General features: G+C 48.2%; 1 protein-coding gene across 3 annotated transcripts in view; it reads right to left on the bottom strand.

Annotated features, from left to right (window-relative positions):
* PPP6R2 (protein phosphatase 6 regulatory subunit 2) overlaps positions 1–22623 on the bottom strand; it is a 106052-nt gene that overhangs the window by 64466 nt on the left and 18963 nt on the right. For 2 of the 3 annotated variants that reach the window (XM_084520609.1, XM_084520610.1), the window contains exons 2-3: positions 16631–16763; positions 3747–3992 (exon numbers count right to left, since the gene is read on the bottom strand). In XM_084520609.1, coding sequence (XP_084376735.1) covers positions 3747–3973 — 227 coding nt within the window. In that variant the 5' untranslated portion in view covers positions 3974–3992; positions 16631–16763. Of the gene's footprint in view, positions 1–3746; positions 3993–7959; positions 8037–16630; positions 16764–22623 lie in introns of all 3 variants that reach the window. The other variant, XM_084520611.1, reaches the window with a different exon arrangement.

Here is a 22623-nt window from a genome sequence, read left to right as displayed (position 1 = left end):
GCAAGGAGACAGCATGTGGAAAGGTGTCTCGGAAGCACAACTTTATAACCATTTCTCTCCTTCCATTTGCACAAGCCAGCTCTTCTGGCTCACAGACCTGCATCACCCTGGAGTGCCCCGAAGAACTTGGGTCTCATCTCCCACTTCTGCTCTGCCGGTGACCTGCTCCGTATTCAAACTCCTCAAATGACTCAGGGAAATAGCAGCGAATCCTGGCAGTTATTCCAGTGATTCTCTTCCAGAGGTACTTCCTCAGGTGCTGCAGTTTGAGACAGTTCCTCACAGGCAGAAACCATTTGGGAATCCCCTGAGAAGTCTCTGAAGTGAGCACCACCACACACCATTTAAGTAGGTTTTCTGCAATGCTCCTGTCTGCTTCACACTCCGATCATCTCTCCACCCTACGTTTGATGGGTTGTCTTTGTTTGATGGCTTTGGAGCATCAGGCATTTTGCCTTCACCAAGCTTTCTCAGAATGCCCCTGTCCAGTCGCACAGCCCAGCCACTGTAACCTTTCTCCACATCTGGACACAGCCGTCCTTTTTTAGGATGTAGCTCTACCTGTACTGCATTATATGCCTTTAACAAAGCCAGGCTCCTGCTATTTAACTGCTTTCAATACAACCTCTGCACGCACCATGAGCTTTTTATCCATTTACAGCACCATTCAGCTCCTAACCAGTCTCCTCACGTGTGCAGTTCTGTGCCTTAAAGTTACGAAAAGCAAAGCCCAAGCCCACAACAACGCTGCTCATCTTTTTTGCTCCTACAAGGAAGGCAAATTTGAGTACTTTATGGTTACTGTTACAAAATGATTTTACAAGTTATGTTTCTTACAACTCTCAAGGTTATATGAAGAGGGTTTTTTTCAATTTTCTGACTCATTTCTCCATGCAAAAGGCATTCCTGATTCCTAAGAACTCATGCACCGTGCCTCCCTGTGACACGTGTCCTGGCACCAGGTGAATAAATGAAATCTCTCGCTATTATAGATTACAGAGCATCCAACTCTTGCAGCCTTTTCTTCACCCCTTCCATTCAGGAGCTTCATCCCAACCCGTAAGGTTGGGATGCTCACTTCATCTCACTCAACACGCAGCTCGTTGAGCAGTTACGAGCTGTCCTGAAGCTGCACGATCTCACCAGTTCTGAGACCCCTTAGTAGGTCAGGTTCATTATAAGTGGACATTACAATTCAAATCATTAAACACTACTTTGATTGCTACAGGCCTTCATTGGGTTGTTTGGTTTCACATGCTGTGGTTGGAAGGGGATTTATGGCTGAGCTGTCCCGTGCAGTTTCTTTTCTGAACTCCACACGTTTCCATCCTACTGACACCTCACGAACACAGCACCCTGCCGATCCCGGTTCTACAGCACGCATCCTTCTGAGCTGCACAGCCTTCCAAACCTACCAAGTTTCTCTCTTCCCTGTTCCTGTCTAAAAACTTTTAACACCTTTTCTTAAGAGCCAAAAATTGGGTTCTGCTTGGACTTAGCCTATTCTTCTCACGTAGGTTTTATCTATTCCAAAAGGACCCCTGGTTTTTAATACTCTTAGACTCTCAATCCTCTCTCCAGTGCCTCACCCTGCTTTGGAAATGCTCCTCTGCCCCACCTGTGTGTAGTGCTGGACACACTTCCAGAGAAATGCTTCATGAGAGCAGCTGTGTCCCAGCAAGCAGGGCACCACGCAGCTCTCAGGAGCTGAGCACTCCCTGCTCCACGCTGGAGGTCACCCTGCCCATCACTGCACCCGCTTGTCCAGCAGGCACTGCACACACTGCTCTTAGAGGAATATACAGGTGTGTGTCAGATGGTGGTGTAAGTTAAATTGTGCACTTAGGGCCTCCCCAACAGCAGATGCTCCTCCAGCTCTCCAGCACAGGCACCACAGCTGTGGAGGCATCTGGAGGCAGGCTGCTTCCAGCCCACGGCTGCCCCTGTGACCTGGGGCTCCCTAAACCACATGCGTATCCTCAAACCCTGCAGAGGCACGTCATCCTGCCTGTGAAAGACAAGGGCACCTGGAAGCAAGCACTCACAAACTGAGCTTCCCTCTTCATGGAAGAGCCTCCTTTAGGGATTTTGCTTCTTGAGCAATCTGTTCGCCTCCCCTCTCCTACTGCGTTATCTGTTTGGCTAGGAGAGGCTGTTCTACCTCACCCTGCAGCACACAGGAGCAGAGATATGAACTGTATCACAACCTTAAAATACAGAAAATAAAAATATGGCCTGGCTTATGGAGTACTAGAGTATTCTGCAGTGCAATGGGAAGTGTATGAATTAGTGCTGCCATGGCCCTTGGTACCTGGTACCTCATCGTGGCCCTTTACCAGAAGGTGTGCACAAGTCTCACATTGTTCAGCATTTTCTCAGCTCATTAACTTTTAATCAGTTTTCCTTCATTAAGGAATGGTATTACCCAGCATCTTCAATAAGAGATTTGGGGTTTGAGCTTGTTTCAGGTGAGATGTGAAAACAACATGGGTAAAGAGCTGCGTGAAGCTCCAGGCCAGCCACCCCCAGGAAAGCCAGTTACCCTGACACACTGCAGGAAAGGCAGCAAGGCCAAAGAATCCCAGAATCCCAGACTGGTGGAGCTGGGAAGGGACCTCTGGGTCCACCTGCTTCCCCCCTGGCCCAGCCCCACATCCAGGTGGGTTTGGAGACCCCCGAGGAGGAGACCCCCCAGCCTCTGGGCAAGGGCTGTGTGCTGTGCTCCTGGCTGAGGAGTACTTGTGTGAAATTCGCATTTGTAGGACAAGAGGATAAAAAAAATACTCCTGTCTCCTTCTGGTAATTCAGCCTTGATAGCAGAAGCCTTGCAGATCAGCCATACAGTATTCCAAGTTACTACATTGTGCATTTCCTGGCATTTCCTTATCTGGAAAGTCACCTAAACAGACTGACTGGCTCACGGAATACTAAACCTAAACAATCCCATCCTTCTGTGGATTTCTAGCAACAACAGCAATAACCAACACTGACCCGTTCCCACAGCGACAAACTCGTACGCTTTTATTAATTTATTTATACATGGAGCAGCCTTTTATTTTTACATAAACTTCGCAAAGAAAAAACAAACTTCCCAAATTCGAAATGCAAATATTTTCAAGTATACACTTAAATAAGATGCATAAATACAACTTGATGAGAGAATCAGGCACATCTAAGGAGTTCACCATCGTAAGAAGAGGTTGTTTACACAGGTGCTCTCCCTCACTGCATGTGCAATAAAACCTACAGATTTTGTATATGCAGCACATGGAAAACATTACATGTTTTATTCACTGTACAGATCAATTTCTTTTGTGGGTTGACTACTGAAAACCAATCAAGTTAGGAAATTTATAAATTGCAAGCAAATAATGAGCATTATGCTAAGAGTTGAGTTGGACTCCATGTTCCTTGTGGGTCCCTTCCAACTCAGATATTTTATGATTAATTTTGATAAAAATGTACTAAAGAAACTACTGGGATACCGATCATTCTGCTTGCAAAGTTTTTGAAGAAACAGCAAGACACGGTTTTTTTTTTTTAGACAATCTCAATAAAAACCATCAATAATAAAGAAACAAGCTTCTGAAAATTCACCACAAATATGAGAATGCTGTGAAATATTTTTCAGTATTTGAAGGATTTTTGCACGACCAAAAATATTGTGTCATTGTGCACCAGAGCATTTCTAACATCGAGATCTCCCATTCAGTTTTCCTCATATAGGACAGAAAACAAATACCTACTTGAAGCGGACCTTCTCATCCATATCCACAGGGGGCTCATGTGTGATGAGGTTGACCAGCTCCTCCATGCAGTGCTGCTGGCAAAGGAAGTCCAGCAGCTTGCGGTTCTGAGCCTTGCACTCCTGTAAGATGTCATCTTCATCCATCAGCTCGTGAAGTGTCACATCTTCTTTATCCAGCAGCTTATCCACATGCGATGTTGTGTTCAAATCAAACTTCCAGAACATGATGATGGGACACACCTAGCTGTAACACAGAAGAACAGGAGTTACCCTTCAGTTTTCATTATTTATTCCTCCTTTATATTTTCAGAATAGCTCAATATAGCTTCTAGCCAGCTTTTAAGAATCAGATAAATCCTTTACACAAAATTATTAAGTCCTGTTTGATTCCTGGTGCGAGAAGTCGGGTTATAGCTGTATGATACCAACAGTGGAGGTGATATACGTGTGACCTGGCTTTAAGTGCAAGTAATGAACTAAAACCACAGAGTGTGTTCGTACACACAAATGGGGAGATCTGTAAAAGCAAAGCATCAGATGATGGCACTGGATCTTCCTTTAGGAGCAGCCTGTGCAGAGCCTGCTAGGAGAGCAGCTGCCGCCATGGGAAGGGTGATGATCCAGCCACAGAGGCCATTCACAGATAAGGAAACCACACTGCCCCCAGTTTGCCTCTTTGTACTCCTACTACAGTTTCCAGAACTGTGCTCACTGGCCAAAACTTCAGCAATTATTTATTTACATAAGAGGAAGAAAGGCCTTCAGTGTAACAACAGAGGCAAGAGAGAAGTAAAGAAAGATGAACACTAGACTACAAGCCGCTAAGCTCACAGACATCACAGCCAAGTGGTCCCTGGCAGGGCAGGCAAGCACACTTTGCTGGTACACACAGAGCCCACCTGGGTGCCCACGGATGTCAGCAGTGCATGAGGCAGCCTATGGCACCATGCCCCTGCAGCAGTCCTGAACCCTCCTCCTCCTCCTGGGGGAAAAGCACAGCTTGGAGACCGGTGGTTCCTGTTACCTAAAGGACGTGAGACTGGGCAGCCAAAGTTTGCTCCTGCCCATCCCAAAGCCGACACTAACAGTCTGCATGCAGCCACGTGGCAGCCAGGCTGGGCTCACACGTTGTGCTGCGAGCTCAGGTTGGGGCTTAAAGGTGATCATCAACTACACAAGTGGTGAAAGGAAACTACAAATCAAAGCCTGAAACCAGAACTCGAGCAAGGCTCTCCTTTTGTGCATGCTCTGGGTCTGAAGCCTTTGTAGGCATTTGGTGAAAGGAAACTCTCCTCACCATCATCTCCTTCACACTAAGCTTCAGCCAGACATTTTTCATCAATCCCAACAAATTTCAACAGATTTTGATACAGTCCTTCACAAAAGTGGTAAAAGTGAGGCTGCATATAACAAAAAAAAATGACAAGTTCCCGAAAAGCACCTCGGGCTGCAGTCTGGTCCCACACAACCATGGCACAGTGTCTGGTGCTGAACAAAGCCAGCCCCAGCGGCACGTCCTGCCCCCTCCGAGCCCACCTGGCTGTAGTCACAGAACCGCCCTGCCCAGGGCTCCCTCGAGCCCTCTCACAGTGTTTGGGATATTCCCCTCCAAACATAAATATAAATACAGAGCACTGCACATTGTATTATTCATTTTCATCCCATTCCTACCTCTAACACTTCCTTTCCAGTTATCCTGACTTTTCTCTACATGAGCTCTACTAATTCATTCGTTTCCCCAGTACATCTTCAGAAGAGTCATTATTTACACCAAACAAGACAATGCCCAGCCCAATCCTTAAGAAACGTCCAGTGCTCCTTCTCCAGCTTAATATTTTCTCTAACAGTTCTGCCCTTGGACATCTCACTCAGGACCTGGCTAACTCACTTTGACTCTTAAACCAACCACAACCTTTCCCAATCTCGTTCTATTGTACAAAATATTTTAATGACCTCCACAAAGAAAGACAACTTACTGAATTTCTTTTGTTTAGAATATCAGCTGCCAAAGCAAGAGCTCAAAGCAGTTTGGCACAACCTACATTACTGAGCTTCATTTCATTTCTCATCGTTGGGTCTGTTACCATTCCCTGCAAGGAGCAGAAGGCAGTAACCCACCTCTTCCCTCTTCCCCAGTGACACTTCCAGCACCTTCAGTAAGTACAAGGTAACTTCAAGCCCTCACCTGTAGGCATCTGTACTTCAAAAAGCAGCTCAGTCAGGTAACTACCTGAGGATTCACGTACAGCCTTTCGTTCCTGGCTCCCACTTTGTGTTTCAGATCAAATCCTTCCCCAGGCACTGCCCCATCCTCGCTCCGAGCCCACGGCCCCACCACAGGCGCAGAAGCCTAACGCAAGGAAGAGCCAGCTCCTGAAGGACACCGAGCACAGCGAGGGGCAATGCCACACAGGGGAGTGGGTGAGGGTGTTGTGGTGTAGGCTGTGGGGAGCGGAGACTTGCAAGAAATAAACGATCATTAATACTACAGAAATGAGAGTAACTGTCATTCCCCATTGACAAAGGTGATAGATGTAGCTCAAACAAGATAAATGTTCTGCGTAATAACGCTATTAAGCCGCAACACGTTTAAAAAACAAAGCAAATCGGATGCAAGATGTCAAAGCACTACATTGCAGATTGTCTGGAGATGTACGGGATCGTACAGCAGCATTGCAATGCCTTTTTTAACCTAACCCACATTACTATTTCTGGAGCAGCAGAACACTTGCTCCAATCATTCAGTTTTGCGTTCTCCAGCACCCAGCACGTTCCCACACCCCATCCTTTGCTAGCTCCATCGCTTGCATAACTGCCTCTACCACAGATTCTTGAAATGATCCTTTTTAAAAAAGGAGCAGAAACCAACCCTGTTTTTCCTGCAGGGAGGTTTACTGAAGAAGCGGGCCTCTGATACTGCTGAGGCTAATTTTCTAATTACCTTTGTTTAAATACCTGGGTCCCTTTCAGTGTAACATTAACACAACCTGCAACTGAAGGCCTTACAGTAACCATTACATGAAGCACATTAAAAGAAACATCGATTTCTTTTATTATTTTACAGTTTAAGAATTCTTCTCTGTGCGCGTGTGCGTCAAAGGATCCCTAACAGAAGGATCGTTACCTTATGAAATTAAGGCATCTCTTTTTCTTGGAATAGCTCCGTTACCCATGATATTTGATAACAGCTCTCTGGAGCTCCCCTCAGTGCTTCAACCTTCGTCACAGGGAGTTTGGTTTGGAGAGCTTTTTCCCACATCATCACTCTCTCTTATTTTAATCTCCTTCTTCATCTCAGAGACTTGGAAATTGAGACAGCGATTGCAAACCTGTCCTTCGCAGCGCTGAGGTGACAAAGTGAACTTAGCGGTGGCACAAGAGCAGATCACAAAGGGAACAGCTCCAAAACGAACCCACAGAGCTCAGCATCCTCGTAACCACCTCCACCTTCCCTCCATCCTCCCCACAGCACGCTTACCAGCTGGCCCTCGGCTTCGGGCAGAGATCCCATAACCTTATGGGGATGTGTACAGCCTGGATCCCAGGGGACACAGGACCGAGATCCCGATCAGGCCTCACAGCTAAAAAAGCACTTCACATCCAGTTCCTCTTAAACGCCCAGTATCGATGGTTTTAGCCAAACCCTCAGCACCATGCAGCTTCTGCAGCTACCTACCAGCACCCAGGCGTGGGGCTGGGGAGGGGTACAATGGGTTTGAACATCCCATGGGGTCCGACACCGCCGCTCCCTAGCGATGTCCCCAGGCTGACCAGTTTAGGCCGATCCCAATCTTCTGGGAGCAGCTCCCCCACCACAAATAGCAAAACATGTGGCAGAAAGAAGTGGTTTCTAATCTGAGCTCCCAATGTTCTTGAAATAAAAAAGTTCAATTTCAGCGTTGCAGCAAGAAGCAAGAGCTTCTGCATCTGTCCGTGCAGCTATGGCAATGCGCTTCCACGAATTTCTGAGCTGGGAACAGACATCTGAATTTTCAACCTACGTGACATTTCTGTGGCAGTAACGCTGTTTGCCCGCATAGCTTGTTCATCACAAACTGTTCTTCAGATATTTTTAACGAACTACGCTTAGCTATAAATTCACCGAGGGAAAAGCTGACATAAAAGGCCTTAAATTAAGAGTGTTTGGGTGCACAGCTAACCTAAATACATACATATCCCATAGGCGTGCATGGCCGACACACAGAACTTACCTTTGGAGACCAACCCGTCAGGAACACAGCGGTTGCAGGTTTCTCCCCACACCTTGTCGTGGTTCTACAGCAGCTGTCTGTGCGAAGGAGAGGCCGATGAGCAGTGGCCTGAGCCCCGCAGCCTCTGGACACAGACACGTGGCTGAGGCTGAATGAGCAGCTCAGGCACCAGGGTGTTCCTCGACACCAGCAGCCCTGCATGGTCCGAGGAGCTTCCCACCCAGCATCCACACAGCCAGAGCACACATCTGTGCAGGTGCCTGCATACAACATGAGTTCAGTGTGTGTTTTCATGCAGCCTTCTGCAGTACGCTACTGAGCTGCTGATGCACATGAAAACACCCTGAAAACAGGTACAAGGGTGGGGAGAAAAGATCTGTTTGATGAGAAAGGTGTTCGTCTGTGAATGCTTCATTTTGAGTCGTCAGGAAACACTTACTCCTATAGCAATCCAATACATTCATTATTACCTAAAAAATGTAATCTTCTAAAGTAACTGCCCCATTCTGCAGTGATTAGGTAATGAATTTCTTTCATGTGTTTCACTGCAGCTAAGTTACCACTAACGGGGCACTCATTCTCCACAAACTGTGGGGAGTCAGAACAGAAGGACCTTAAGAAATGGTATGTCCCCATAAGGTACCTGAGCTACAGTGAGAAACCTCAGCATTAATTAGCACGCTCCAGCCCATCAACAGGACCCACCACAGGGTCTCAGAGACAGGAGGTAGAATGAGAAAGTCTGGTTTTGGTACTAAGAAACGCATCCACATTTTTTCTATAAACCAAAAAAGTGCATCTTCTCCTCCTGCCAAACAGTTGATAAGAAAAAAAAAAAAAAAAAAAGCCCACTGAATATCAGAGAAACTGAAAACAGCTAGAGAGTTTGAGTACTACAAGAGCAATAAATTGTATTCACAATTTCTTCTTGTGTAAGCCGTGCATCAAAGAGTCACTGCAGTGTCTGAAGGATGACATAACAGAAAGCTAAGGGTGAGGAACTTCTAAACACTACACTACGAGCACTAGAAGCCACTTATAAAGTTAAGGAATACAAAACAGCACATCTTGAGAGATGGATGAAGACGAGGAGCTGCTAAGAAACAGGAATGCTACAGAGCATCCTTTCTCTAGCAGCATGTGGCATTGCACAGCTTAAGAAAATAAAAACCAGGAAATTAAATCAAGCCAGGAGCATCTTACACACCTAATGGGGAAAAAAAAAAAAACAAAAAAAAAAACTAAAAGGTTGCAGATTTCCAGGACAAATGACCACAAAGAAGTGGATGCTGCCAGTTTTAAAGTACTCCCAACTATTAAGCATTGCGAGTTCTGTGCTCGAGCTGCAGGTTTTGCTGGGGTGCTGATGCAATCTGAGCCATCGCACAACGCAGGGCGCTCTGGGGCCTTTCCACCCAGCTCTCGGTAGCTGAAAGGCAGGTTTCACTCTGCTGCAAAAGCTAGGTTTGGGAACAGCAGCAGTACCCAGAGCCATGTAGGGAAGTCAAGAGGTTAGGAAACGAAGCACACTCTGCTCACTGCAAGCTACGCGGTCACTATCGAAGCTGAAGCTTGTGTCTGAATGAGGACAAAAGCAGAAGTGGCCCCCTCGGGGGCTGTGCCTCTTCCTCAGAGGCACGGACACTATTTTCTGCTCAGAGCAGGACAAGGAACATCCCACCTACACCGAGTAATTCTGTGGTCTGCCCTGTTTCCTCTTGCAGAACTGCTGAATCTTCTGATGGAGCTCGGCGTGGTCCCTGTGCCTTTGAAGTGAGCTGCACCGCTTCCCACACAGCCGTTCCCCTTGAGGAGGTCCCAGTCCTCAGACCGGAGGCCCTCAGAGGCTTCCTGGCATCCCCGAGGAAAGGGACCCACACCAGAGGGGAGCCCCCGTGGGTGCTTTAACCTCAGCACAGCACCCAGCTCCCCCCGTGCCTCCCAGGACCTGTCAGCGAGTTGTGGTGCTCAGAGCTCTGATGGATCAATTTACTCAGGAGCACTTTAATACATACACCTGGAGAAAGGCCAAAAAATGCAGCTCTACCCCCAAATACAGACTTTTACTCAGCTTTGTCTCTTGGCCTTACGACTATTGACGTGACACCATCTTGTGGGTTCAGTTACCCAAACACAGAACTAAGCAGCATTAACCATTAAGCCTAAATAGTTACCGGTCAAAATGAACTCGACTTCTCTAAATTTTACTAACAGTGTTCCTTTTCAACTATTAATTGTCATTCTTCCACCTGCTTCATATGACAAAACCCCCTATGTGCCTATACCTACCCGATGCACCAAAAACCCCTCTGTACCACGGTTCACTTATTGTCCCCATGTTCAAGTTTCCAATTTTACAGAACTGGCACATCCTCAGCAGCGCAGGGATGTTGTAGAGATTCGCAGCTGTGAACAGCTTAAAATAAGCTTTCCTTAACCGGGTATTTCTTCACCAAGCTGTTATCCTCCACCACCAGCCTGTCTTTATTTGTAGTAGAGGCAAAGTTCGTTTGAGATACCAACAGGCTGCTTACAGACATGGAGGTATTCAAAACAATCCCTGCTACACCGCTCCTCGAGTTTCACTTTCCTTCCTCAGACAACAAGAAAAAAAAGAAAGTTAAATCAGAACATGAGAATAAACATGTTTGGGTCAAGGTTCACATTCTTGCTACTCAAGATAACTCTTGATAATTTTTTCTTTTAAAGCTCTTTCCAGCCCTCTTGTTTGGGAAAAAAATTGCAAGGGACTCACTACAGCTGTCAGAATGACACCTGTCCGACCTGCAGGTTGCCTTCAGCAGTGTTAAAGGCAACGAGGAGCACCACACTGCTTCCAGGCAGCAGAGGCAGAAGCCAGAGCTCTCCCTGTTCCACTGGGAGCCTGGAGGCCCAGCAGGGTTTGCAGGGACTGCTCGGGCTGTGCTGGTGGTGTCTGCACGGCAGCCTAGGTCAGAGCAACGTGGAAGGTGACAGAAGGCTACCAAGCAATTCTGCCTCCAATTTGGCCAAGACATGCTGTTCTCAACAATTTGTAAGGGACTTGAGGACTTAATTTTCCCCAACTGCTTTAATCAGATCTGGAGCAATTACTGGTACTGACCTTTAACACCTTCAGTGTCGCCAAATGACATCCCAACGAAGCAGGGCTGTTCACACAGCTTTGGAGTCCAGCTTTCTACAGAGACGTAAATGGACCTGGGTAACTTATTTTCAGGGAGTTATTTCAACCACATCGGTGCACTTGACACCCAGTTGCAAGGGATTTTACCTGGGCAGAAAGTTTACTGAGGAGTTTCCTTAAGACCTTATTTTCATTTATACCTAAAATAACGTAGGTATATTTGTAATCCCTATGAGTAAGTGCACTTTCCCCATCCTCTGCATCTTTAATATCACAGGGTAATAGAAAACCTTTATTGCTAGAGAGCTACTAAGAAAGGAGGCTCTGGCAATCCTGTATTGGCTGGGGCAACACAAACTGCAAACCAAGTAGAAAAAAACGGTCTTAAATGCAACTTGTAATGTGCTTTGCTGTCCTATGACAATCGTCTTTGGTGTCAAAATAAAGTCAGTTTAGTCCTCTGATCTGTTAGTTTTCTTCTGTTCTTGTGTGGAGTTGCCAAAGTAGGCTCCTTGTAAGCCAGGTGGAGGAACAACCAGCGCATCGCTGAAGGCTGCCACCAGCAGGAAGCTCTGACAAATCACACCATTAGAAGAGGTAACAGGAAATATTTCACATTGCAACTGACAGCAAGAACCAGGTCAGGCTCAGAACATTTTGTATAGATGACTGCCTTGATTCCTGTATGACAATTCACAGCCTTGAAGGCAGGCAGGTGCTTTCCAGACACAGGGAGGAGGCAGATAAAAAACACAGGGTACTGAGGAGATGGAGGACAGGAGAAAGAAAAGTGAACAAAACTAAGGTGCCCAAAAGGTGTTCCTTGTATTTTTAAATGCTAAGTGGCTTAGCTGTCACAGTTTTCTGCAAACTCATCTTTAAATGTGGTCCATAGCTGTGCTCACCTGTGTGAGCAGGGAAGGACACGGGTTTGTTGCAGCAAGGTTTTGCTCCTCAGTGCCTGCCTGTCAGTAACACATCCACACCTCCTCCCCATGTTTTGTGGGCAAGAAATACCAGATGCAGAGCTCTGAGGAGGCAGGGCTTGTTAGTCTTGTAATTCAGTACCGGAACAGAAAGACAAACATTTCCTACATGCTTCTGAACAAGTCAGGTATCACCACCCTTCCAGTTTGTTAATGAAATGAATGATCCGTACGTGTCAGACACTTGCACAGCTGCACTAAGCCCTGCTACGCTCGGGCACCAAACCAGACGAGGCCCTAACACGTCCCCAAAAACACACCTTTTTCCTGGCACCTGCCACACCTCGGGTATCGGGACTCAGTCTGGATCATCTGCGTCAGCTGCAAACTAGCAACAGCTTTTGCTTTTTCAGTCAGACAACTGAAGCCCTTCAAAGCTGCTGGTTGTGCATTTCAGCAGGAGCACTGAAGGGAGAACCACGACGACTTCAGGAAACAAGCTTCCTGTGACTGCATAACGCCATTTCTGGAGATTAACTGCTTTGTGGAGAACGTTTCTGAATTTCATAGACATAGAATTAAGCTGTCATTCAAACACTTGCTATTTGCCAACACTACACTCCAGGAATGTTTTAATATTTACAAGGTATGCACAGGCTTCAATCAGGAACCAGCAGAACACGCAGAGCCATTCGTGACTGAGCACAGATGCTGGGCAGAGAGCTACACAACATAAAGGAGTTCTCTCACCGCGTGGTTCAGTCAGCACCACGTTTTTGTCTCATTGCTTACCCAGGTAGCATCAAAAGCCTACTTTCTCTTTTGGGGGGCCTTCAGCGACTGCTTTGCCCCTCCTGCCTCACTTTGTCTCAGCCTTCCGCCTAGCAGCGATTTCCGCTCTGTGGTCAGGCCTTTATTTCAGTTAACAGTTGTGCTGGGGTGGAGGGAGGGCCTTTTTTAAAGCCTTCACCAAGTGTCATTAGGTTTGACAGAGGCCTCCACATTCACTAGAAAAAAGCCTGCAGAAATAACACGTGGTTAAAATTCATCAACAGGCAGCCCGATCCTTGTGTTACCGTAACACCTACAGCACCTTGCAGTTCTCTGGCTGCCATAAATGCACACATTTCCTACTTTCCCTAAAACTTCGGATGAATTTGTCTTAATTACTGCATTTGCATTTTGTCCAGGATCATTCCCGTAGCTATTTCCATAGTTACCAAAGGCTACCCTGAGCTTTACTGAATATGGGCGCACAAGCACCAAAATCCCACACCATTTTTCCTACCTTCTAGAATGCTCTCAGAGTGTTCAGTACTCCAAGACCAGTAAAAACGAACATTGGAGGGCCAGAAATCACCACAGGCAACTCCTCCTGGAAACTGGGAGGAAATTACCAAGATTTACGGACTTTTTATTTAAGCCTATTTAAGCCCATTCCTGATAAAATAAAACATTGAACATTTTCCACTTAGTAACTAAGTGGAAACACATGGAAATGCTGAGTAGTGTATTAGCCTTCTTGTTTCCAAAATGAAAGCGTTTTTGAATCCTTCTGACTCTCCTGTAACATCCTGTCTGTAGTGAAAACATGAAAGGCCAACCGCTTCAGCAGCTAAGTCAGGGGGGTGAAGAGTCTCGCTAGGTCTCACTCACTGCGACGTGTCTCCTTAGTCTTACCAGACGTGGATTCCTGAAATGAATTCTATGATTTTTTTTGCTCAATTTTTATATGAAATTTCGTTTATTTCCCCTATAAGCATAAGTGACCAAACTTTTCTACAATGGGAAAAAGAAAACCACCTGGAGAATTATCTCCAACTGCAGCACGAACAGAGACGGCTTCAGAACACAGCTGTGAGATGACAGCGGATCACCAGGACTAGTGGTACTCACCCAAAGACTTCACAACTTTAAAACACTGTTGCTGAACAACCAGTGCAGGAAATAAAGTATCACGTTATTTAACCTGGTGAACTTGAGGTCTGAAACTTACTTTCAAAAAGTCTGCTTAAAGCAAATTGTTACGCAATTTATTAAAAACACAACAAAAACAAACAGATGGCCAGGAACAGTAAGATCGGTGGTTCGCCTGAAGCCCCAAAGAAGAATTTTGCATACACTGCTCCAAATAATCCTAAGGAAAAGTTCAGTTTCTTGTCAATCAGCAGCTGGTATAAACATAAAGAGTAAGAGAAAAAATGCAGCAGGTAAGGCCCCAAAAGAACCAGAGCTCCTCGACGTATTGTAAGTAATATCAGAAGAAAGACAAGCAGCAAGGTAGCAGCATTCACTAGCCACAGAAAAACATTTAGCTTAAACCTCAAAGCTGACAACCAGCTGCAGAACGATTGCATGGTAATAAGCAACTGGACAAGAAAAGGGCAGCTCAAACTCCGTGCTCATGGCAGGAAACCCAGCACCCAGCAGCCACCCGCGAGCTGTCAGTGCCCCTCTGAGCAGGGCCCTGCAGCCGCCCGGTGCCCAGACAGGGGTGCCAGCACCACGCTGATCCGAGGTGTACCCCACACTGTCCTGTTTCTTTCCTCTGAACTTCACACACTCACACTCCTCTGCCTGCCCACTCCATGCTCAGGACCTCCTTCCTTCCTCCTGCGGGCTCGCGGAGCTGTCTCAGGATGGAGCCACCTCCCTGGCTTCCACCAGGATCAGGTGCTGCAGCCAGCATGGAGCAAACAAGCAGCCCTCCTTGGAAGCAATGTGGCACTTTAACACAAATTAAACAGCTGCTGCTTGTTACAGCCACTAGGAGAAGATTGTGGAGCCACTGCTCAAGGATCTCCATACGGAGCAGCAGCCAAGGGCGTAAAAGCAGCACCAGGATTTATTACGAGTAGGAATAAGCAAGTAAACAGAAGGCGTGACTTCGTTTTGACTATCGTGTGTTTGCATCTCAAGCACTGGTCTGGTTAGCTTCTCTGCAAAGAGAGCAGAGCTAGAACAAGTACAGCTGGTCTGATCAGCTCCCCTACGGGACTGAGCAGAACTAGAGCAAGCGCGGCTTCCCAAGCCGCATGAAACTCGACTTGATGTATGGCTGCAGCTCAGGAACCCAGCAGATACAAAGAGCCGTGAATGGCGCTGAGGAGGAGGATAGGCAGTCAGTCATTTACAGCTTCCTACAAACCTCAGAATGGCGACACCTCAAAGCTATCAAGCAGCCAATTTAAGAGCAGGCAGAATGAAGTACTAATTATGTTCCACACAGCAAGAAAAAACCCTGGGGAGTTTACTGGCATAGAAGGTCACGGTGTCCAAAAGCTCAATTCTCTTCACACTGAGTTCATTAGCCCAGCTGACAGAAACCAGGTTTATGAAGGATCCTCAAACGTTTCACAGCTGTGCAAGTTCAGAATAAACCACTAACCTGGAGGCTGTCAGCAAGCTGCAGTGCCTGCCCTCCCCAAACCCTGCTCTCAGCTCCCCCAGCACATCCTTTGCAGGAACAGCTATCAGCGTCCTGAGCCAGCTGGGTCTCGAGAATGACTGCAATTTGTCAGTGGGCTACACTTATTTCCAACTATTTTCTATCTATTTTGCTAGCACAGACAACCGCCTTGTTACCATCCACGTGCTGCAGCTCAAATGGCTTCTAGAACCATTTTCACCAGTTCCAAACCATCAGGTCCAACAGGCTACATAACCATAACCAGCTCCAGCAGCAGCAGCACCTCTTTCTGCAGCTCACCTGTAACAACCCTTGGGATCTCCTGAATTCTCTCAGGAGCTTTGAGAACGCCTTCACTCCATCCAAGGGTTCAGCAGACTTTTCTAGTACTTCTCTAGAGGAAAGGGGACTCCTTCACAGCCTACTCCCCTAGAGAAACCTTTCTTCACACACAGTCTCTTACCTTTGTAGCATTAAGAAAGCTTTTCCTAACTGAAATACGCACAGGAACATGACCAAATCCATTAGTTCCACCACGTGCATGGATCCAGCAAGGACTGCCTGCTCCCATGAGCAGCCAGCCCAGCATCCTGCCTCACAGAGCCAGGACATCTCCAAATAACCCTGGGGCACCGAGTCCCCTGGGTAATTACAGGCTGCATGGAAGGGCACTTCCACTTGCTTTAAACTGCCTGCTTGATCACTTTGGTGCATGCTTCCAGTTTCACCCGATGAAAACCTTTCACTCTCACGTCACGCCTATTCACTTTCACTACCCCAGTGACCAAGCTTTTTTCTGTGTGTCATTTCCATATTGCCACTTCTTAGAAGAGCCACAAGCAGCTTCCAGAATTATAGCCACTGGAAAGTTTAAAAAAAAAAAAAAGTTGTCTTCTTCCCATTAACTATGGGCATTAAATTCAAGTTCATGTTTTGGGAAGCAGTTGGCAGTTCAGCCTGCTTTTAGGGAGTATCCCACCCAGCACACCAGGCCCAGTCTGCAGATCCAACAGCAGCAGAGCTCCCCAGCTGCACACAACCAGCCCCGAATCACCAGCAGGACCCTCCCAGCGACATTACAGCTCCTTCTGAAATGCCTCCAGGTATGAAATATCAACACCAACCTCAGCAGCGACCACCAGCACACACACTACAGAAGTACGAAACGTGCTGACATTACTGAGCTTCAGAAGAAAAGGTAGACGTGCGTACCTTCAGTAGAAGTTATTTCAAACGTGAAATCTTCTCCACGGACAGAGAAACATTTGGGTTATGGTTCCTGGAATATATCCAGCTTCAGGAAATTATTTTCATCCAGTGTGAATTCTCTCTCGAGCTTCCTATCCTGGAAAAAATTTTAGAAAGTGGTTGTTAACCAAGGGCAACTGACAGTCAAAGACTTCTGCCTGAACAAACTTCCCCACAGCCCTTTACTCAAAATCCATGATAGTACTGTAGGTGTGCAAAGCCAGCAGCATGTCAGATGAGTCCTTTTAATTACCCCTTTTAATCACCCCTCCCCTCCTGTAGCACAGGAGGAGCATGAACCTTTCCATCAGGCCGTGAGCACAGGGCTGAACCACCCCTTCGCTTCTGCTGCGAGAGCTGTAGCTCCTCCAAGAGCACACTGCTCCTCCTGACATCACTTCGAAAGAAAGTTTGAGGTTGTCAGGGAAACCCAAAGGTCATTTTCACTCCTTCCAAGACTGCCGGCAGCAACAATCCCCACGCTTCACGTTCGGCCAGGAGCCCTCCAGCCTTCAGGAGGGTGCAGGGGCCAGGAGCCAGCCCCCAGCGGCTGCAGCCGAGGATTCACGGTGGGACCAGCTCGGCTTCACCTACCCCATCCCCTGCCTTGCTGGAGGCCAGGACCCCCCTCACCACAGGCACGTCACCGTGCAGAAAGTGTCTGTCAGTGCCCATCCCAAGGACAGCCCCGACCCACACACAGCGGGGTTACCCTAGGGAACACCAGGGCATGCGTTCCTTGTGCCCCCAGCCCTGCACACTGCTGCCAGGGGAGGCCCCCCCAGCACAGCAGGGTGCTCGCAGGGCACTGCGCCCTCATCACATCAGCAGCAGCTCCTTAGCTGGATGCTCAGATGCTCAGGACCACGTGAGCCCCCTGACACAGAACTGCAGAGAAAGCCCAACCTGCTCTTCCTACACAGCCCTTCCAAATCAAACTGCTTTGGAAATTAATCTGTAGTTTGATATTTGCTGTATTTCTACTTAAAAGGGTGAGAAGAAAAGCTCTGAGCAACAACTTCAGCACAAGTTTAACAGAGCATAATTAGTACTTAAAAGCTGCTTTGTTATGGAAATCCAAAACATCTCTACCATTTGGGCATTTGCTTGCTGTGCCTGTCCAGATAAACCATATTTCTGCACAACCCGTGGGACTGCTCCAGCCCCGGTTCTGTATTTGAGTCCTGGCACACGCAGCGCCCCGTGGATCTTCCCGAGCCCCAGAGCCACGCAGACATTCACACCTCCACACAGCCCACAGGGAGCTGAGGCTTCAGGGACAGCCCCAGCAGGCCCCCCAAGCCTCCTGTACCACCGAGTGCACAGAGGGGGGACCAGGACCCATCTCGCTCCCCCTGGAAAAGCATTTCAAGGATCTTCATGTTTTAGGGCCTCGGGGACCTATTCATATTTTAGAGCCCTGTCCTACTGGGACAGCCTTCCCACATCCTGGTGTGAAGGAAGCGAGCCCACACGGCGCTGTCCTAGCCTGAAAAGGAGCATTTAACCTCCAAATTTAACCTTAATTTTGATCTCCAACACCGCTTGCCTGACATCAGCCTCACACTCATGGCTGTCATCTTTTTATACTCTCAATTTTTCCATGCGAGCTGCCTGCCCTCCTCACTCCAACAGAGCATTTTGGGGTTTGGAAATCAAGTGTCTGTAGGTGCTGCTGTGCCAAACCTGCTCCAAGCCTAAAAACCTCCAGCGTGCACATCCCAAGGCTCACAGTGGAAGTCCTCACCGGCAAGGCAGCGTGCCTGAGGACGATCAATAGGGAACTGATTACTCTGAAGGCCGAGCTAATCAACACAATTCTCTGCTTGGCCACTGAAGCCAGGAGTTTTTGTAAAATTCTACAGATCTCGGGTTTGAATGGATAACGAAGGTTTGGACAGCTCAAGGATGCAGACAAACATTTTGGGGAAAAAAATTAAAATCCTCAGAGGTACAGAACAAGGCAGCTGCCCAGAGGCCGGCATTAAGAAGAGGGGTTCATGAGGGGCTGTGGGGTTGGGAGGGGCTGCAGTGTCCTCTTACATTAGCTCTTGAATTCCACAACCAAAAGTTGTCAGGGGCTTCACGTCGCTACCAGGGATGGGATGTAAGGGATGTAAGCAGCTCAGCACAGAACTGCAGCCTGGCTGAGGCTGGGGGCACCCGGCATCCTCACAGACCCCCCGGCCTCACTCCCAGGTGGGTTTGGAGACCCCTCAGGGGGAGACCCCCCAGCCCCTGGTCCCAGTGCCAGGGCTCCAGCCCCCCCAGCCCAGAAGTGCTGCTGGGGGCCAGGGGGAGCCTCCTGGCTGCAGGCTGCACCCGGGGCCTCCGCTCCTGTCCTGGGCAGTGCCACGCAGAGCCCGGCCCCGGCCTCGTGCAGCTCCCTGCGGGTTCACAGGGACGTGGATGAGACCTGGTCAGAGCAATCCTCGTAACCCCTATGCTCCTCTCATCCTCATCTGCAAACACGGCACAGAAGCTGCTTTCAAATTCCACCCCAGGAATGCCACTGCTCAGCTCCCGAAGTCCTGTGGGGAGCGAGCAGCAGGAACCAGCACTGACACAGGGACCCCACCGCCCTGAGCACTCCGTGCCACCACGCCAGCACCTCGTCATCGCTGCCTGTCTTGGAGCCCCTGGAAAAAGGAATACCCTGGGTTATGCAAGCGAATAATGAAGTTGTTATAGAAAGAATGAGAGGCTGATAAATGTACCGCTCGTCATTACTTAATGATTTCCAGCTTCAAAGTAGTCACACACGAGCCAAACCTTTCAAATAGTCATTAGAAAGAACAAGGCAGAAAAAATTGAAACACTTTCACTTTATGAAAGAGCGCTGGCAAAACGCCCGAGGAACTTGCCCAAAGTTTGGTGTGAGCAAAATCTAAAGGAATTCAAGAGACTGCAGATTTACAGCTTTTCATTAGCCAGTGTGTTTCCAAATATACGGAACTGCTAAAAATATCTTTAAGTTAATGCATTTGGAGGCACGCATCCCTACATGAAAGGCGCAAATTAAAATAATCAGTCAAGAGAGAAAGTCCCGTTTGTGCAAAGCTTTGTTCTAAGCCAGCACAAGCTCACAGCGGTGCAGCTCTGTGCAATTCTCCCCGAATATCCCACGAGCACGGCCACCTCCCCAGCGCTGCTCCCTGCGGTCCCTAAGGCAGCAGCAGGCTCCTGACAGATCCCCCAGCTCCTGCTGGGATCCACGCAGACAGCCCCAAAAGCACCTCAGCAAGCAGAGCCGTACGGGCACCTGAAAGAGCATTTCTGCTTCAGCAAGGGGAGAAAGAAGCCACGAGCAGCCCAGCTCCTGGACTGCCACCCTAAGCCCTCCCCACGAGTTCCTGCATGGGGACGACTTACCGAGGGGCCTGCAGGACACACTACACCCACCCTTGTTTTGTGGGATGGTGCAGGACCAGAGGCACAGGTGCCACAGCACGAGGCCCAGCGCTGCCCATGCGTGGCCCAGTGCCTCTGTGGGAGCCTGGCACAGGCCAGCGGACATCCCAAAAACTGCGGGGAAGCACAGCTCAGTCCCAGCCCCGTGACTGAATGTAACTAAAGCAGAAGCAGGCCTGCTGCTTGGCACCAAGAGAGCCTCCGAGGCTGCAGAGGTGACGCTCTCTGCTCTCTCCAGCCACCAACTTCCACCCAGAATGGGATTTTTTATTTTATTTTTTTTTCCATCACTCTCCTCTTGGCATCACTGAAACCCAGCGGAGAAGCAGAAGGCCAGAGCTCCTCTTGCAGCTCTGACGCTTTCACAGGGCTCCTCTGCTCAGAGCAGGCAGGGCGAGGGAGCCGTAATTAAGCAGAGAACTCTCCCCGGGCTCCCCTGCTACTGTGGAAGCTGGAAAAAGTGATCAAACCTCACCCAGGCACCTGCAGCGCGCCCTCCCCGCAGCGAATCCGCACCGCAGCTCCTCCTAAGTAACTACCGGCACTGGAGGGCACTTTATCTGCAAGAGGCATTGGAAGAGGAAAACACTGAGGAGAATTCAAATCCCTAGGTAAAAATAATAAAATTAACTCTTAAAAGATAACATGAAGGCAAAGGAGCATCCTCACCAGCCATTCTCATGGCTTTGGCAGAGCAAGAGGAGACTCCTGCCTTCCCCGCGTGTTCTGGTGGCACCTGGCAGCAGCAAGGTGTGAGCCCATGGAAGGATAGGCACATCATGCTAATACTGTACAAAAACAGTTATTTTTAAAGAAATTAAAGTCTTACCACTGTTCTGTGTTGGTAACGCTCACGTAGTTGATCAGGAATACCAAGCAAGAATCACTAAATTCAGTCTTCTGTATAACCTGCCATGTTCCTCATGACTTATTAATAAAGTTTGAATTTTAGCTATCCAGACTAAGAAAAACAGCATTTCTGCAGGGTATGCCCATAGAAGGTAAACAGGGGGACAGGCAGTCGGGTAGCTTAACAAAAGCAGCAACAGCCACCAACAATCCTCTGATCTGCTTCACCACCACTTGCACGCATTTTGGAATTCATTCAGCTCCTTCCCACCTGCTTTAAGATGGGATTATGATTTTTTTTTTCTGGTGATCAAAGGGGAAAACAAAGAGGGAAGGACAGTACGTAGCAGTCAGCCTTGCCATCTTTCCCGTGGGATGCACCAAGTGAGCAGTACAAGCACTCTTTAACACTGGTGCCCGTTCAGGGCATTTTTATACTGCCACGCGTTTGCAACAAATCCCTGACGTTTTGTTTTTCAAAATCAACTCTTCCCTAATTGTACCTCTGTAAAGACAGTAACAGCAGGAATTCAGGGATAAAAGGGTGTGATGAGTATAAAATTGTCACTGAGAATAAAAAAAAAAAAAACAAAACACCCAACGATCCTTGAGACTCAACCTCAACTCAAGAAGTTCAATATTCCCACTGTCACTGGTCCTAGCAGAAAACAAAGAGCAGCTTACAGCAACGAACCACTGCACAGTTAAGGGATACTTCAGGTAGTTACCAGCACGTGCTTATCACTCAGTGGTGCTACCTTTTCAGGAGCTGTGTTAAAATCAAAGGGTGCCCCCTCCTCGAACTCCCACTGCCTCCTCGTGCCACTTCCCGAAGCGGATTTTGCTCGCCACAGATTTTCAGAGTGCCTGAAGCTTGATGGAAGTTGCAGAAATCAAAAACCAAACAAAACTGCCTGCCCCCCCCGTTAACAGCACACGTTCAGGAGCAGAAGATTGCTGTCTCAGCGACAACTGAGCCCAAGGAGCCACGGACAAGACCCAGCGGCCAGCTGCACGTCGGCCCTCTCGGCACGGCCTTTGCGCTGCTCCCAAACGAGACCGAAGGCTGCCCGCTGCCTTAACCCACGGCCCGCTTGGTTTCAACACCTCCCCCGGACAGCAAACTGGACATTTCACATCTTTTTCAGCCCAGAGGGTAACTGGCAGCATCGGCAGCATTTCTGCAGCAATGGGACTGCCCAGGGTCCAGGGACAGCTATGACACCACAGTCCTGCGGCCAGCACTCGGTTTAATCTTTGATTAACTTTGTAATATTCTTGTGCTTTTGTGATAACAGCATTCCTCCGAGCAGCACAGGCCCTCCCATTTCCATTCTGGTTCTGCCCCCCAGGCCAGGGAGCCCCCTGCTCCCCCCGGCCCACCTCCAGCACAGCCTTAACAGCCCCCAGGAGCTCAGAGCACATCCCTTGTAAATTCAGGCTCAGAGCTTATTTTCCTCACCATCTGGACGTTTGCAAAACGATATGCAAATCATGAGATACATGAAGTGAGACTGGTAATTATAGACGTAACCGAGCCCGCTTGCTATTTTAGCCTTCTGGCCAGGCACCGTGCAATCTCTCAGAAGCTGACCCCTAACAAAACCAGCACGTTATGGCAGCAGAGCTCGCAGGAAATATTTTCTAAACTGTTAAGTACAACACAGGCTGAACGTGAAGTCATCACTTTTTTCTGA

The sequence above is a fragment of the Aythya ferina genome (genome assembly GCF_964211825.1).
Source record: "Aythya ferina genome assembly, chromosome: 1".
In the NCBI taxonomy this organism is placed as follows: Eukaryota; Metazoa; Chordata; class Aves; order Anseriformes; family Anatidae; genus Aythya; species Aythya ferina.
The sequence above is the reverse complement of the archived record's forward strand: the minus strand, read 5'-3'. Positions and strand labels throughout refer to the sequence as shown.